Below are 18,538 nucleotides of genomic sequence, written 5' to 3'. Positions count from 1 at the left end.
ATTAGCTGTCCCTTCAGTGTGGAAGGAAGCCCCACCCTGACCCAGACCCTCCTCCTCTTGTTCTTCCTTCTCCTCCTCCTAATTCACACGTTCCCTCACTCACAATCTTCCAGCCTCTGCTCCTCTCCTGATGACAAAGCCTGATCCCCAACACTCAGTGTGGCCCACTGACCAGCGGCCCCAGAACCACCTGGGAGCGGTTAGACTGGTAGATCCTCAGGCCCCACCCAAACCTACTGAACCGGAACCTGCAGTGTAACTAGATCCCGGATGATTCTTAGGCACACAAGTTGTTAAAGCTATGCTTTAACAGCAAAGTAGTTTCAGCTGACAAACCAACTAACCGGAGTAGCTGACTAAAGCCATGACTTATCTCAGTGCGAGAGTCCGGGGCTGTAAGAGACATCTGTGAGCTCAGTACGGGGTGTGGCATCCATACTTCCTATTCAGAAACAAACAATACCTCTTCGTGTCTTCTTCTGTAAATAGCAGTTGTCACAGCATGAGCCTGGGTCCCTACGAGCTATGTATTATCACCCTTAGATTCAGGCAAATGAGGCCCCTGTTCCAGCCCTTGCCCATCAGGTGTCCCCACACATCGGAGAACCTTCCTCAGTGTTCTGAGCCCCTTTCTAGTGCCAGGGACTAGGCAGGGCCTGAAGTGCAACTGTGTTAGGTACTCCATGCCTGGACCTGGTCTTCTACAGGTCCTGGTCACAGGAAGCACCACCCTTCAACATGTCATAAGTGATAAGCCACCCATGGCAGAGCCATGTGAGCAGGACACTGAGCCTGGCCAGACCTGCATGGGCCCCGATTCCCAGGTCTCCTTTAAGGTGCTATCCAACGCTACTCTCTTTGTGTGGCCAACATGATGCCCCAAGCAGCTCTAGGGTTTGTCCCAGGTGCTGCGGCCAGACTCTAGTTCCAGAAAAGCCTCCTGGCAAGTACAGTATTTCTTTCACAGAATTGCATGAGACCGGGCAGTCAGAATGCTGTTAATCTGCTGATTCGAAGTGACTTTCATGACGGGCACAGGCCAGTTCAAGAATCTCAGCTACTGGAAATCTACCATGGGCCCCTGGGCTTGCGCCACATACATGGGCCCAGTGTTGGCTCTTACTCATCTCCCAACTGCAATGTCACCTCCGGTTTACAACACACAAAGGAAGTGGTGTGGAAACATGCATCATTTAGCCTCCATGCCTCCGGCCACAGGCTCCAGTGTCAGGCAATCCTCCAGGTGTGGCAATCCACTCCTCCCAGGCTCAGTAACATCAGTAAGCACTTCTAGTCCATGTCCTCTCTTGCCTCTATGGATGTAGCAACATCAGGCTGCCTTGGGTCAGTCCTAAGCCAAGCTAGATGCGGGACAGAGGGACAGCTATTCCTTGACCGAATGAGACTTGCCCTCGGGCCTATTGTGTAGCCTTCCTGCAGGTGGTAGTGTCTGAAAGACAGGGGCGTTGCCAACTTTAAAAGTGATTCTATTCTTGGAATAAAATGATTCCAGTGTAAAGACAGTAAAAATATACATGCTGAGAAAAATGGAAGGCTTAACATGAGTAAAAAACAAATGATGGTTCACATTTTCATTTAGAAGCCTGGCCGGATAGGTTGGTGCATAGTGTCATCCTGGCATGCCAAGGTCATGGGTTTGATCCTAGGTCAGGGCATGTATGAGAAACAATCAATGAATACACAATTAAATGGAACTAAGCAAAATGAGTTGATGCTTCTCTCTGTATTTCTCTCCCTTCTTCTCTCTCTCTCTCTCTCTCTCCCCCCCCTCTGCCCCCCCCCTTTTCCTTCCTTTCTCTCTCTTTCAAATCAGTGGAGAAAGGCAGAAGGATGGGTGATACAGCATCAAGAGTGAAGATACAGTTAAGATCATATGTTGCCTGACCAGGTGGTGGCACAGTGGATAGAGCGTCAGACTGGGATGCAGAGGACCCAGGTTCAAGACCCCGAGGTCGCCAGCTTGAGTGCGGGCTCATCTGGTTTGAGCAAAAGCCCACCAGCTTAAACCCAAGGTCGCTGGCTCCAGCAAGGTGTTACTCGGTCTGCTGTCTATCAGAGGCAGCTCTAAAAATCTCCTCTTCCCACTGCTTGGCTGTCCCCAGGACTTCCTAAATTTCAGAGTTTGTGAGATCATACAGGATGGTGGGGGGTGGGACAGGGAAGCAGACTGACAAATGTATGACAGCTTTCAATATTTTCCATGGCAAAAAGTGTATTCGCAGTAAGCCGCAAGTACTTCTTGAGGGCCTGCTGTGCTGGGCATTGTGGGAGATGAGAAGTTCCAGGCACAGACCTGGCTTTCAGTAGGTGTGTACTTGAACTGCGGAGCTGAAGCAGCAGAAAGGGAAACGTGTACGTACTTACGTGTACACACACATGCACGCACGCACACACACACACGCACACATGCAGTACTTCTGAAACTCAAAGCAGAGAGATAGCACAATGAACTAGAAGTAGGATTTCAAGAGTCTTCAGAGAGGATGGTTTGGCTGGTGGGGGGGGGGTATTTATTTCTAGACTCAATTAGAAAAAAATAAAATATTTGTATTTCCAATGAATTTATTTTTTCTAATCTTGAGATAAAAGAAAGCTTTTACATGAAATACACTATGATTATTTATCTGCCCCACTGAATAATTATCAAATGTGATATAAACTGTCAATATACTGAATGAAAATTCAGAGCCAGGAGCATCATAGAGAAGAAATCCCTACGGCTTTCCACCATTGCCGTATCAAGTTATTAAAATAATTTCATCATGGGATAATTCAAAATTTCTGTCTTACAATATGGAAGGCTTTCAATTAAATATATAACTTTGCTGAAATGAAGAAATATTTCCAGTATAAACTGGATGGAATTGATAAATCAGTGCTTTATCCTCTTCAACATCAGATTCAAAATGATGATCATTTTTCCGAGCTGCAAGAAAAAGAAAATATAAATTTTTTAAAAGATAGCATATAATTTTCAAAAGGCAACTTCATAACATCTCATCTTATCATCAGTTTTAAGTGGGAAAATACCACCAAAAAGGAGACATGCCTCACAGCACTTCCCCCAAACGAAGCAGCACCTGATGCTGAGCGTCACTGCGGACACAGCAGCCACGTCTGCCCACCCTGACCCCGCGGCGCTCACTCCCTGTGCATCCAACACTGAGTGCCTACTGCGTACAAGAGCTGGTGCAGAGCCCGGGGATGGAAATACACGGGCCAGGTCTGCACGCTCAGTAACCACACAGGAGCATATAGGAATGTTTTTATAGTCTTCATTCAGATGCTTCAAGAGTAAAGAGGGTAGAGAAACTGGCAGGGCTGAGGCGGACGGAGAAGGCAATTTCCACCGATCAGGCAGGAATATGAACAGAGAGGCATGGGGGAGTGGGCCTGCATCACTTCAGCATGAGAGCAGGTAAAGGCCCTGGCCAGCTGGCTCAGCAGTAGAGCATCAGCCTGGTGTGTGGATGTCCCGGGTTTGATTCCCCGCCAGGGCACACAGGAGAAGCGCCCATCTGCTTCCCACCCTTCCCCCTCCCACCTCCTTGTCTGGGACTGAAAAGTCAACAGGGTTTTGCAGTTAGATTTTGGGGGGACAGAGGTGTGGGGAACTGGCTGCTGCCCTTCCCCACACCTCCATGTTAGCTGTGATGCTCGTCCTGCCTCCCATGTTCTCCAGAAAAGACTGGAAGCAAGTTTCCTCTTTATGTAAAGTTAGGATGTTAAGTATTGGTGGGGGGTTTTTGCACTTGATGGAATTCTTGGGTTGCCTTGGAAACTGTAATCAGAAAAGTCATTGATTTGCTAATTGCCCACTTTGCCCTATAAATAAAGGAGGATGCAGTTTCTGGGGGTGGCCATGTTTCTTTCTGCTACGGCGGTGTTTCTGCCAGCAGTAATTGCAAAGCCCTCCCAAAACCATCTTTATATTTTTTAATTCTTTAAGTCTATTTTCTTTAATTCTGCAGCGTTCTCGCTTGGGACCTGAATATCCTTGTCATGCAGGTCCATGACACCTCCTGCAGCCATAGCTCATTCGAGCAAAGTTGGCCTCAGGTGCTGAGGATAGCACTATGGCCTTGCCTCAGGTGCTAAAATAGCTTGGTTGCCAAGCAATGGACCAACGGTCCCAGATGGGAAGATCATCACCCCATAGGGGCTTGCCAGATGGATCTCAGTCAGGGTGCATGCAGGAGTCTGTCTCTCTACCTCCCTGACTCTCACTTAGTAATAATAATAATAAAAGAAAGAAAGAAAGTAAAGGCTCAGACTCGATCCTACAGGTAAAATAAAGGAACTACAGGCTTTTATGGCATCTTTGGAAAATAAAGACCAAGTAGTATAATGCTTGGTAGTATTGACCAGGGCCAATGTTCTAGTACCAAACTATTTTTAGCACCTGAGGTTATTACTGCAGCAAACTGCTCTGCCCTGCTCTTGTTGACTCTGACACACACAACACAGAAATGTTTTCTCATGTCTAATACTACACATGGAAGAACATATTTTTCTTTTAATTTGGGGTTTCTGTCATGAAACTACCCAATCATCTGAGCATAATTCTAAAGGAGTGAACATGGGAAGAAGTACTTTACTTGCCAGCATGGGCAGGAGGGCTGCTAAAAACTTAGACTAAGCTTGGAGATAGATGCCAACAAGGCTCACTGAAGTGTTCAATGGCCAGACCTCACCAGAGTTGTGTCTGTAGCTTTGTCTTGTCCCAGGATCACTCAGGTAAACATAAGCATCTACAACCCACAACTTTTCCCACAAACATGAAAAAAAAATGCAAAGCTTCACTCTCTCTAATGTGCCCTATAGACAGGCAGCCTTAAAATCAGAGAGGTGGGTATACAGCCAATTTATATAACTGCCTTGAAAAAAAAATAACATCTAATTCTCAGAGAATGTTATAATCAAAGCATTATTCCTAAAAAGAAGACAAGTGGAGGAGAAATTTTAAAAAAGGTATTCAACAATCTTTATGCTGTTGATCAAGAATTCAGCCCACTTTTAAAGTGTACAATACTATTAATTGAAATCACTATCCTGGTTTTATTTCAATGCCTAATAGCTCAATTTCAGGAATTTTACATGATTTTTTAAAAGTTAAAAACACAGCATCAAAAGATCAAGAATATATATCAATAGAAGTTCGGAGAAAGGCATTTCCTTCAAAATTGCACTAAAAGAATGATAAGAATATATAACCACACGTTACCTTCAGAAACAAAGAACTCCGCTAAGTAAAATGCAGCCTTCACAGCACTAGGTGCATGGGAAATGCCACCGAATTTCCCCCACTCGTAAGGGGATTTCTCCGGATGCCACTGGACACCATACACTGGATACTTGTATCCTGCACGAAGAACACAATCTAGTAAATATTTACTTATAATTAAATTATGTTTTATGTTCTCTGTAACACATACTTTAAGTTACTATGTCAGACAAAGTAAAATTATGCACATTCTCTGGTACAAAAGAAAGGGTTTCAGTTCACAGTCAATGTGAAAATTCACAATACAGTATTTCACTGATTTCTCACATTTTACAATTTGTAATATGATTCATTTTACTGGATAGTCAGAGTAGAGTAAAACAGCTAAGCCTCTGAATATATTTTAGTTCAATAGTCAAGTGCACATTTTTATGAGTGACAGTTTCTTCCATGACGGGTCTCCTTGCCCCCTTCATACCACATGTGCATCCCCTCCCACAATGACGTATTCAGAACCAGCTATGTCAGCAATTCTGGTGTCCTTTTACATAGCGAGGCCAGAATGTCTCAGCCTAAACTATAACTTTCTCTCAGACTGTGGAATGATTCATGACTTCGTGGTGCCAAGTTTTAAGTTTCTAAAAGTTTAAATTTAGGTGAAAGATTTTTGGTGCTATATTATTTTTAAAATTCTTAAATATCTTTACATATAACAATAATATGATTCCCTAGGATTTATGTCAAAAAGTAATCCAGTGAGGAAAAACAGTAGATATGAAATAGGAATGGCCACGTAAGTGTTGATTGTTATTGAAACTTAGGATACAGGTACCTGGAGTTCATTACATTACTGGCTCTACTTTTTATATATTCTTAAATATTCCTTTTTTTAAATATTTACCTGCCAAAAAATTTATATACTGATCTCTTCTTCACATATTCCTTTCCTCATTTTAATTGGAAAGAAAAAAAAACACTTCCATTGTTTCTGCTTCATAGTTATGACTATCATTGGAAAGGACGTGGAAAAATGGAATTAGCTGAAAGTAGCAATCCCAGGGAAAAGAGCGCTGTCCTCCCACATCCCGGGTGGGTCCGCCACTGGAGATCATGTCACCAGAAGAAAACATTTTATCCTTGCCTTCTTGGAGTTCATTAGAGAAAACCATGTACTGGCAAGCAGCTCTGATCACTCCACCCTATCCCCTTCTGTCTCCCTACCTCCTTGTGACTTGGCACTTTCTCTCTTGACCAGGACAACACATGACACTACCAGCAGGAAATTCACAGGCTAGATGATTAGAAAATGAACTGTTACAATAGTTAACTAGAAATTTGTCTAGTGTGTGTGTGTGTGTGTGTGTGTGTGTATTTTTTTTTTTAGGTGAGAGGAAGGGAGATAGTGAGGCAGACTCCCACATGTGCCCTGACCGGGATCCACCTGGCAACCCCATCTGGGGCCAATGTTCTAGTACCAAACTATTTTTAGCACCTGAGGCTGATGTGCTCCAACAGAGCTATCCTCAGCACCTGGGGCCACACCTGAACCAATCGAGCCACTGGCTGCAGGAGGGAGAGAGAGACGTGGTAGAGGGAGGTGGGAGAAGCAGATATTGCTTCTCATGTGTGCCCTGGCCAGGAATCGAACCCAGGACATCCATATGCTGAGCCAATGCTCTATCCACTGAGCCACCAGCCAGGGCCCCTAATATATTTCTTTAAGACATAAAACAGTATTATTTAGAATAAGAAATGTCTTAAGTAATAAACTGTAACAAGGACTTATCAGATAGTTAGACAGATGAACGGGTGGAGGAATGGCTACAAATAAACACTGACACTCAGAAACAAGTGAGATTTACTCTTCTTTAGTAAACTGCCTTATTCAAAGGTCAATATAGGTTCCTGACAACTGCAGGAATCATGCCCTACCTCACTAATTTAGAATATAAATGTGAAGAATGAAAATATGCAAATAATAGAGCTACTCAGGTGTTCCCATCTAGCGGGTGTCAGAAAATTTTTCAGATGATAGTTTCCAAAGAAGCTTGGCATGATGACATCACCAGTAGAACCAACATGGAACTTGATTCCCTAAGTTCCAACCCAATACTCTTCCATTTAAATAATTAGCCATTCACTCAACATCTATTGAGGTTTATAAAAAGTCCTGGAAATACAAATAATAATAAGACACAGTCTATCTCTCACTGTGCTCCTAGCCTTAGGGAAAAGACAGAACATAAGCAAATACATGCAAAAACGGACATTCCTAGGTCAGAAAGGAGGGGTGCTGAAAATGAGGAGAGGAAGAGTAACAGCCTCTAGGAGGAGGTAAGCCTGACATGGGTCTTCAAGGCTAGCCAAGAGTGCGCTGAGAGAAGGGAGCAGGGAGGGAAGCTTTCCAGAGGACAGACATAAGGAAAAGCACAGGGGCAAGAAACGTTCTGTGGAGGGCCGTGTGTACCGAACGGCATGCACAGAGATACGGGCTAGCGGCACAGGCAGGGAAAGATCGGGGAGTAAACAACCTGGCACATCTGGACTTTACCCTCCGAGTGTTAAAGAACCACTGCGGACCACTCAAGGAATTCGATCAGACCGCACTTCAGAAGGCTCAGAGAGGCGAGCTGGAAAGCAGATTTGTGGAACAGTCAGGAGGCCACTGGGACAATCCATGTGGAAGGTACTTAATGCTGAAGTTGGACAGGGTAGGCCGGATAGAGAGGTCACACGTCTAAGCAGAATTTGCGAAGCGGATGGAGACAGGAATTCCTAGATGTGGAAAATGAGGGCAGAAGTCAAAGACAGTTGCCAGGTTTCTAAGGTTGGATGATGTGGTGAATGGCTATGCTATTGCCTGAAGTAATACAGGAGGGAAAATGGTTAAAGAGAAAGCTGCTAGGCTCAGATGATAAATCCACTTCAGACTGGGTAGACCGCCCTTCCCCAGCATTCCCCAGATACTGTTTCTAAACCCTTAGGGGTTTGACCTGCCCACACAAACAGGCCAGTGATATATATAACCTGAGCTGCTTGCGCCTCATTCCAGGTTCTGCCAGCCCAGTGTCCTGCCCTCTCAGGTAGCACTAACCAGCCTCACCAATTCAAAGGCTGCTGCCTATTGTTTCTCCAAATTTTCATTCAGGGTATGTTGCTTCCTTATGCATTTGTGACTTGATTGCTATGAACTGCTCATTTTCCTTAAAACCTCCTACTATGGACATGCCTTGAAGTCTGCAATAACTGTAAGTTCCTCCAGAGAGAATGATTTATTACCTGCCATGCACTGGCATGGGGGGCGGGGTGGTACTACCAGTCTGAGACAACTTTAAACATCAATTTTTGAGCTGAGATTTCTCGAACTTCCCAGTTAATACATGCAGTTCATACTTGAGCCTGTTATTACGAATGTTCAGGCTTATTTACTACCCCACCCCTCAGTGCCAGAATTTAAGATGGGCGATCTCTTTGCTGTTCCGCAGGCAGGATTCACTGCAGTGCAGCCTTCACGTCCTGCTCCATGGGGTCCTCTCTATGTAGGGGGTTTCCTAAGCTTTGCCTCAAGTTCTCCTTATTTAATAATAACGCTGGCTTAAATATTCCACTTCAGCGGGTTTCCGTGCTGTAGTGGTCATCTTGCTCAGCTAACACCCAAGAAGTCCTCAGTTCCAAACCAAGCATACACATTTGGTGCTCTCTGCCTGCCAGGCTCCTGGACAAATCGCCCACTGCCTCCCAGCTGGCCCCACCTCAATACTCCACTCAGTTCTTGTAGTTTCTGGCCCAAACAGCCTTAATTTCCTGCCACTTCACCAATGTTTTTGGAAGATGTTTCTCTGTATGTCAATTATATCTGTTGTTATCTGGAGGAGAATCCGCCAAGGTATTTACCCAAGTATACTGCTGGGTGATAAATAGGAAGGGATTAAGCAAAAAAACAAAACAACAAAACCCAGTAAGCTCACAGACACAGACAACCGCATGGTGATTATCAGAGGGAAAGGGTTTAGAGGGGAGGCAGAAGAGGGTAAAAAAGGGTCAGTGTGATGGAAAGAGATTTGACTTTGGTTGATGAACACACAATAAAATATACAGATGATGTATTATAGGATTGTACACCTGAAACCTATATAATTTTCTTAACCAATGTCATCCCAATTAATTCAATAAAAATTTTTTTTTAAATAAGCCACTTTTTTTTTTAAGACTTTATTTATTCTTTTTTTTTTTTTTTTTTTAAACAAAGAGAGAGAAGGAAGGAGGAGCAGAATGCATCAACTCCCACATGTGCCTTGCTTGACCTGGCAAGGCCAGGGTTTTGAACCAGTGACCTCAGCGTTCCCAGTCAACGCTTCATCCACTGCGCCACCACAGGTCAGGCTCTTCATCACTCTCTTTACTTCTCTCCTCTTCACCACCCCATCCTAGAGGTGACCCAGGTAAACCATAACAGCTTTGGAGCATGGAGAAAAGATGGTTCCTGCCTCCAAAAGTACCCTAACTTCCATCCTCAGGCCCCAAAGTTAGCATGATTTTATTCATGAGAAAGAAAACTATAAAACCAAGATAGCTTGACCAGGCGGTGGTGCAGTGGATAGAGCATCGGACTGGGATGCAGAGGACCCAGGTTCGAGACACTGAGGTCGCCAGCTTGAGCACGGGCTCATCTGGCTTGAGAAAAAAAAAAACAACAAAAAAAACAACAACAAAACCTCACCAGCTTGGACCCAGGGTTGCTGGCTCAAGCAAGGGGTTACTCAGTCTGCTGAAGGCCCGCGGTCAAGGCACATATGAGAGAGCAATCAATGAGCAACTAAGGTGTCGCAATAAAAAACTAATGATGATGCTTCTCATCTCTCTTCATTCCTGTCTATCTGTCCCTATCTATCCCTCTCTCTGACTCTCTCTCTCTGTCCCTGTTAAAATAAAATAAATAAAATTTAAAAAACAAAAACAAAATAAACATAATATGTGAAAAAGTGTTACCTGTAGCGTGATACATACCTTCCACTGTGGAAATAAACTCAATTCCGTCTTTAGTATTTGTAGTCAGTACACTGAAAAACTGTTTTAATTTTTCATTCTTTGTAAAATTCTGGAGTATAAAAGTAAAACAAAATAAGTATTCCTATAATTAATCTCAGTGCATGAATTGCATTAAGTAATTAATGTGATACCGTCGTGGAGAGGCTCCACTTGTGGAAATTTGCAGTCAGAGGCTCTGCTCCTAATGACCGCAACAAGTCAGCAGGAAAATTCTTGAACATTCTGCTCTTGGATATATCTGAAATGATTTAAGTACAAGGGAAATAATCTGAACACAGAAAAAATAAAATCCACTGAAGTCACTAATCTCCAAAGAGAGGTTGTTTGTTATTAAGACATATCAAAACGTCTAAGCAAAACACATCATTTCCACAGAAGTATCCCAGTCAATTACATAATTAGTGTAACATACAAATCAAATATGCTCCATATTTAAGTGTTCTTCCTCTAGAACATTTATATGAATAACTAAAATTCTTCTGACATGATAAACAGCAGGCTGGCCAGAAGCAAGAGAATTCTGAGCTCTCTGGATCAGTGGTCCCCAACCTTTTTTGGGCCACGGACCAGTTTAATGTCAGAAAATATTTTCACGGACCGGACTTTAGGGTGGGACAGATAAAATGTATCACGTGACCGAGACAAGAGTCAAGAGTGAGTCTTAGACGGATGTAACAGAGGGAATCTGGTCATTTTTAAAAAATAAAACATCTTTCAGACTTAAATATAAACAAAACGGAAATAATAGAAGTTACTTATTCTTTCTCTGTGGACTGGTACCAGTCCAGTCCGTGGCCCGGGGGTTGGGGACCACTGCTCTATATAGCACTGAAAAACAGGTAAAATTTGTTTCCCCAGGAAAAGATCCAGAACTTTCAACATATTTTTAAAGGTATCTGGGACTTACAAGGTTAAAAATACCAACAATGTTGAAAAGAAAATCAACCAGACCAAGAAATGTCTATTCAGTAAATAGGTTAAAAAAAAAAAAAAAAGCAATATACCTCCTTGAAGGCTCTGGAGCCTGACACACAGACTCAAAAAGCAGCAAAAGAATAAAAAATTCCTGGTGGTGTTCAAGGTCCTGACACCAGTTGTCCCTGACTGAGACCTCACTTCAATGGAATGCATTCCTTTTTTATATAAACTGGGTTTTCACAACATACAACCAAAGCTGACTGACCTAATAGATATACCAGATATACTTCCCACAAGATTCTCACAATGACTTAAGTGAGATAATGTGAGGAAGAGCTTTAAAGTATAGAGCATTCTCTGGGTTCCATGTATAACTACTACCGCTTTCCATCCAAAGTCCTTATGAGAACAGGAATAGCTGGCAACATTCAATACTGAAGATTCAGAGATCAAGTGACCTACAAGAATCATTATCTATTTACAGACTGGCATAATAAAGAATTTATCTGGTTTCCTGAGTTCCTGGAGGGAGCTTCTAAACCCCTGGAATTTCCTGAGTGATCACAGTGTCTCTGTCATGCTAATGAGTGATGCACAGTAGCCTCTTAGAGAGCCTCAGACTGAGGCTGGTCCTCAAAAAGGCTAACCCCAAGATTAGAGTAAGGACTCTGAGCCAAGAATAGAAGGGGGACCAGACACTGAGTTCAATCCCACAGCCAGTGATTTAATCAATCATGTCTTCCCAATGAAACACCAATACAAACTCTTGACACCAAAGCTCACAGGTAAGTGAACAGACATATGCCAGGAGGGGATGTGCACTGACTCAAAGGGAGAGGGCACAATGCTCTACATTCTCTCCCAGACCTCATCCGAGGTGTATCCTTTATGATGAAACTCTTACTGTAAGCACACATTTTCCTGAGTTCTGTGAGCCATTCTAATAAATTACAGAACTTAAAGGGGTTCGTGGGAATCCTCAAATTTGTGGCCAGCTGGTCAGAAGTGAGTGGCCTGGCGACATGAACTGAGGCTATGTCTGAAATTTGGGCAGTCTAGTTGGGGAGATACCCTTTAACTCTGGAGTCTGCACTAACTCCAAGTGGTTCGAGTCAGAACTGAACTGTAGTACACCCAGGCTGGGACTGAAACAGAGTAGACAACCGAGGGAAAAGTGATCAATCACACCTTCAGCCGGTGTAAATAATTAAAAGACTAATAAATGTTACGAGCATTTTTTACTTGATATTTTCTACTTACTAATCCTTCCCAGTTAACTTTTTAAAGGGTGGAAAAGAGAATTCTTGCCTCCAGTGAAGTTCAGCGGCATTGCAATTGCAACAGTATTGGTGTGAGTTAGTAAGTTCTCTCCACTGATCACATATGAAAGCTCCTCAAATCCAAGGCATGTGCCCCACACAGGAAAGTAGTCTCCAGCATCAAAACTCTTCGAAAGAAAAAACTAAGCTTATTCAAACTTTTCCAAACAAAAATTATATATTTGGTTTGTCATTACAAGACAGGCACCTGAGTTATATATGAATTTCTGAAGAATTTCTCAGATTGCATGGTAGGCTATTACTCAATCTCTCTTCAGACCAAGCTCCCACATAATAATTCAGTTTTAATCAATCAAACTATCCAACTATCCCAGTTATGCTGGGAAAAAGACTATATCTACCAATCAACTACCAAATAATATAAGTAACAGAGACTATATATATCAAAGACAGTGCTAGATAAAATGCTATTATTGCATCTCCTATAAATCTTGTCTCTTTAAATAATTGTCTGGTTTTAAACACACTCCTTCCTGCATTATCTCAGAATTCATACTACCAGCTGCAGCTGCATTATACCACCTTCAGCTAATTAGGTGAAATCCATGATCTGGAAGGGAAGGAACAGTCAGTAAGAAAAAGGCTAAAAAAAAGTAAAACAGATTTTTAATGAGTAAAATAGTCAACTAAATAAGTACAAATGTACTGAGTTTCTTCAAGTAAGTCACAACAACTGGCATGACTGTCGGAAAACTATTCTAATGACTGAGTTTTCTGGTTAATTCCAGATTAAAACCATATGTGGCCCTGGCCAGCTGGCTCAGCAGTAGAGCATCAGCCCAGAGTGTGGAAGTCCCAAGTTCAATTCCCAGTCAGGGCATACAGGAGAAACAACTATCTGCTTTTCTATCCCTCTCCCCCTCCTTTATCTCTCTCTCTCTCCTCCTCCTCCTCCCATAGCCATGGCTCGAATAGTTTGAGCAAGTTGACCCTGGGCACTGAGGATAGCTCCATGGCCTCACCCTCAGGCACTAAAATAGCTCAGTTTTTGAGCAACAGAGCTGCAGCTCAGCTGGGCAGAGCACTGCCTGGTAGGGGGCTTGCTTGGTCTTCACCTGGTCAGGGTGCATGCGGGAATCTGTCTCTGCCTCTCCACCTCTCACTTAAAAGAAGAAAAAAATACTATGTGCTGATAGTTACAAAAATGAGTTTTGTAACTTTCCTAAAAACAAATTTCCCAACATAAGACTATAAAATATAATCTAAAGATAACTCATTTTAAATGACGAAATGTTGGGTTGGGGGGGTGGGTTCTGTTCCTCACTGAGAAAAATAGAGAATTACATTAATTCCTATACTTTCTATTCTGAGGTAGGATTCTTAACATTTTATCTACAGGTCTGGAAATTTTTATTTTTAGAAGTTAAAACTGTATGTTAAGTTGAAGGATCTTACTCCATTTACTTAAACACATTAACTGTTCTGTTTCATATGTACCAGATGTAATTTCTCAGCTAACTATTAAGTCCTCACTTGCTGAAACCACACCTTCTATTGGCTGTGATGCCCACACAGACCAACGGAGCAAAGGACACAGAGCGCAGAGCGGCCTGGGCAGATCTAACAGATCACGCACTTCCTGGGGCTTCTTCCTTGAGGGCTTGCGGGACCCCCACCCATGACAGAGCTAAATAAAGAAGTGCAGGTTGCTACGCTTTTTTCCTTTTGTGAAATCTTCAACTAGCTAATTATAGTTTTTAAAAAACAGATCTTTGTATGTGCTTCCTTTTTTTTTTAATTGAGCAAGCTGGTTATGAGTCTATACAGAAAAGGAGGAACGACTAATTTATAATGTCCCTATATATTTTTCAAATGCATTTTAAATCACACTATAAAATTTCAATTTTGTTCACTTGTTTTTTTAAAACCTGAACAAATCCTAAGCACATGGAACCATATAATATGAAACGAGAATACCTCCAAAGGCATCAGAATCATGTAATCTGATGAGATGGGAATGGCTAACTGCAAGATCCTCTGTCTTCTGAACCAGAATAAGTCACCTTTGAGGTCACGGACCCTGACACAGTGTAGAGTCGGAGCCAGATAAATGATTGAGCAATTCTAAAAAATACTCTAAAAGGGAAGAGAGAGTGGGAGCCACTGCAGCGGGAGGAGGCAGAGAATCTCTCCAGAAGAACAGAGTCTCAGCCTCAAAGGACAGCTGAGAAACCAGTCGAGGATGGAGCAGCAGACTAACCAGGTTGTTTGTGAGTGTGTGCACACGCACGCACATGTGACAGAGACAGAGACAGGGACAGACAAGCAGGAAGGGAGAGAGACGAGAAGCATCAATTCTTCACTGCGGCACCTTAGTTGTTCATTGATTGCTTTCTCATACGTGCCTTGATGGGGGGCGGGAGTACAGCAGACCGAGTGACCCCTTGCTCAAACCAGATGAGCCAGCGTTTAAGCCTGAGACCTTGGGGTTTCGAACCTGGGTCCTCCATGTCCCAGTTCGATGCTTTATCTACTGTGCCACTAACCAGGTTTAAAAGTAGGAGGACACAGAATGTGTGCTGGAAATACCAACCTGGCAATTAAGTGCAGAAGGAAAGGCTGGGAAAGGTGGGCTGTGAATATACTGTGTCTTCACCCACAGGCTATAAAAGAGGACAGGTAACTTAGTCTAGCCATTAAGTGTTCAAACAAGTACTTCATATGCTAAATGCGGTTCTTTAGGGAAATATTTAAGGAAAAGGAAGCAGATACTGGTTCCAGCACTATTAGTTTAAAAATCACTGTTAAAGTTCAGGGGAGAAATAATAAGGGTCTGAGTTGTGGTAAAAGGCAGACCCAAGGTGAGACATCACAAAGAAAGCTGGAGGCTCTGCTTGGGAACTGAAAGTGAAGGTAACCACAAAGAAACATCAGCAAGGCTGGAATGAGTCAGGACCACGAGCAGCTTCCAAGAGGAGATGAAAATTAACAACATATGAACAACGTCCAGTACATAATAAAAACAGCTTAATAAGCCACCATAAGGACCAGCTGCCATTAGTGAGCGCTAATGGCGAGGGCCGTCAGTAGGGCTCTGAAGGTCCCCCAGATCCCCAAATTAAATGAAGTAGAAACTGAGTGTTAGGTGCCCCTGGCTGCTCGCCAGCAGGCACCTCCCAAGGTAAAGGGGTGAGGAGGCTGGGCTAACTGTGGAGAAAGTATTACTGAGAAGCCACTGCGCCTCTTCACCCGCAGGTGTTGTAGGGTGCCAAAAACTAATATTAGTATTTGGGGAGGCTTGAAGAACATTTTATTAATTTGGGTTAAGGTGTGCAGAGAAATTGTGAGAAATAGTCTCTGTACTGTGTGATTGGCATGACCAGGATGGCCCTTGGCATTGTATTGTAAATGCAAAGGGGAGGAAAACATGGATTCCCAGACATTCCACCAGGCCTGTGGGGAAAGGGGTGAATGGCTAGCCAGGTGCAGGAAAGAAAAGCCAAAATAAACCTTTTCTCATAACTATGAGCCATTTGCGGGCATTTGTCCCCACAGAAACTACCTCTCCTATGTAAATGCATGTGGATAAAACGTGTGACTCTGGACAGAGAGATGGCAGATAAGTACTAGATAATATAGGAATGCCTTTTAATATGTAAAGAGACATCTTTCAATCATTGTGTTGACTTGTAAATTTTGTTTTCTCCAAAATGATGTATGGCTTGCAAATTGAGCATGGTGCTATCATGTTAAAGGACATATGACTATAACCAATAGTGGTAAGGGGCTCCTAATTACAATTTTGCTTCTGTACTTCCCACTTACAAAACTATAAAAACTAGGTAGAACAAAGGGCTGGCGCGCTCTCCCTCAGATTTCTGTCGGAGTTGCCGCAGCTTGGCCAAGCTAGACAATAAAGCTTTGATGTGTAACTGACGGACTTTGTTCATGTATTCCATGTTTCGGGTCCCTCCGGATTAGGCTTCACATTACCATATGCTTGAAAAGGAATTATCCCCATGGGAAATCACACAAACCCATCTAGAAAAGTAAGACAAAGAAACAACTGATATTTACCTGTCTGGCAAGGTTGTAAAATATTTTGGCTGTGTGGGCATAACCCGACTGACTGAGGTCAGCACTTCCTCCAGGGAAAAGGACCCTGAAACAACATCAGAGAGTGTGCATTTCAACCCCTCCTCCACAGAAACCAAACAATCTTTTTGTTTAAAACAACATTTTCCTTATATATAAGCAGTAAGATCATTACAGAAAATGAGAAAAGGCTTAAGAAAATATAAAATATCTATAATCCCCCCCACTTATAAATTATTACAGTTAAGAATACTTTTGTGCATATTCTTCCAAAACTTCGATCAACAAGTTTATTTTTTATATGGTAAATACATGGGGTAGGGGTAGAGAGTACACAGCGCTAGAAATGAAGTAGAGATACAATTCCAAGTACAGGTAGGTTTAAATTAAGGTGACCCGTGATGCCAAATCAATAGGAGAGCATATTCATGAGTCAGTTTGGGCTCAAAAAGAAATTTTTCCTAACCACAAAGAAAAAACTGATCATAAAAATATATGTAGGCTAGAATTACATATCCATGAGAATTTAATTCTTTACTATCACCCTAAGATATCTTTGGAAATAAGCATGGGATTAGAAATTTTTGAAAAAGGACACAATAACAATTCTAGAAAAAGTCTAGAGGAAAAATGGGGAGAGTAACAAACATTTGATTTTATTTTACTCTACCCATCAAGGTGAGATATAGAAAAATATTTACTATGTTTTTATATCAACTTTTTAAATTAACCCTGAATTTTAAACATTACAACAGGTCTTAAAACAAGGATAGTCAAAAAGATTACATAAGTTAATGTATTAACATTTTGAAAACAGTTAAAAATGACTTTGAGATATGATGCTTTTGAGAATGTTGTTCATTCAATAACTATACTGTATTCTGTTTCTTGCTTGAGCCAGGTTCAGCATTAGCCTGGAGCCAAAGATGAGTAGTTTTGCTGTTAGTAAGATCACAGTCTAGTATAGGGGTCCCCAAACTACGGCCCGCGGGCTGCATGCGGCCCCCCAAGGCCATTTATCCGGCCCCCACTGCACTTCTGGAAGGGGCACCGGTGGTCAGTGAGAGGAGCATAGTTCCCATTGAAATACTGGTCACTTTGTTGATTTAAATTTACTTGTTCTTTATTTTAAATATTGTATTTGTTCCCGTTTTGTTTTTTTTACTTTAAAATAAGATATGTGCAGTGTGCATAGGGATTTGTTCATAGTTTTTTTTATAGTCCGGCCCTCCAACAGTCTGAGGGACAGTGAACTGGCCCCCTGTGTAAAAAGTTTGGGGACCCCTGGTCTAGTAGAAAACATAAATCCTGAGGCAGAACACCTGCCATAAAACCATGCAAAAAACCCTACAATTAAAAGTGGATTGATGGGCCTTGGCCAGGTGGCTCAGTGTTTGTCCTGGAATGCCAATGTACCAGGTTTGGTCCCTGGTCAGATCATGTATGAGAAACAATCAATCAGTGCATAACTAAGCAGAACAACAAGTTGATGCTTCTCTCTCTTTCCCTCTCTCTCTCTCTCTCACATCAATGGAAAACAATTTTTTTAAAGTGGACCAATGAAGACTCATAGCAGTTCTCCCTTTTCACTGACTCCGCACTTAAGTCCCAAAGTCCTTTCATAAAGTAAAACTTGACTGCTCTCCCAGTTGGCAAACCCTGTTAAGGTCAGGTTCTGCCCTTTTATCTCCACGCAACCCCACAACAGGATGGGGCGAACCGCATCACAGTGCTCAGAAAAGGTGCTTCTGAAGCTGCACAGAGTACTGTTCATTTAACAGTATGCACGTTGAAGTTCTATCATATATTCTAGCCTGGAATTGTTTATCTTTGTGCCAAAGGACACTGCACATTTACAAACTTGAACTGATTTTATAGTAAATACTGAACCAAACTGAACTGAAGACTGAAGAAAAATGATTGTTATAAACACAGCCTTTTCTAAAAATAA

At 42.4% G+C, this 18,538-nt stretch overlaps 1 protein-coding gene across 1 annotated transcript in view; it reads right to left on the bottom strand.

Annotated features, from left to right (window-relative positions):
* Positions 1-2,565: 2,565 nt before the first annotated feature.
* Positions 2,566-18,538, bottom strand: part of GGH (gamma-glutamyl hydrolase) — a 35,165-nt gene continuing 19,192 nt past the window's right edge. The window contains exons 4-9 of the mRNA XM_066378982.1: positions 16,570-16,654; positions 12,521-12,659; positions 10,426-10,532; positions 10,253-10,343; positions 5,246-5,383; positions 2,566-2,947 (exon numbers count right to left, since the gene is read on the bottom strand). Coding sequence (XP_066235079.1) covers positions 2,826-2,947; positions 5,246-5,383; positions 10,253-10,343; positions 10,426-10,532; positions 12,521-12,659; positions 16,570-16,654 — 682 coding nt within the window. The 3' untranslated portion in view covers positions 2,566-2,825. The remainder of the gene's footprint in view (positions 2,948-5,245; positions 5,384-10,252; positions 10,344-10,425; positions 10,533-12,520; positions 12,660-16,569; positions 16,655-18,538) is intronic.

Source organism: Saccopteryx leptura, chromosome 3 (genome assembly GCF_036850995.1).
Source record: "Saccopteryx leptura isolate mSacLep1 chromosome 3, mSacLep1_pri_phased_curated, whole genome shotgun sequence".
Classification (NCBI taxonomy): domain Eukaryota; kingdom Metazoa; phylum Chordata; class Mammalia; order Chiroptera; family Emballonuridae; genus Saccopteryx; species Saccopteryx leptura.
Note: the sequence above shows the minus strand (reverse complement) of the source record. Positions and strands in the feature narration are given on the sequence as shown.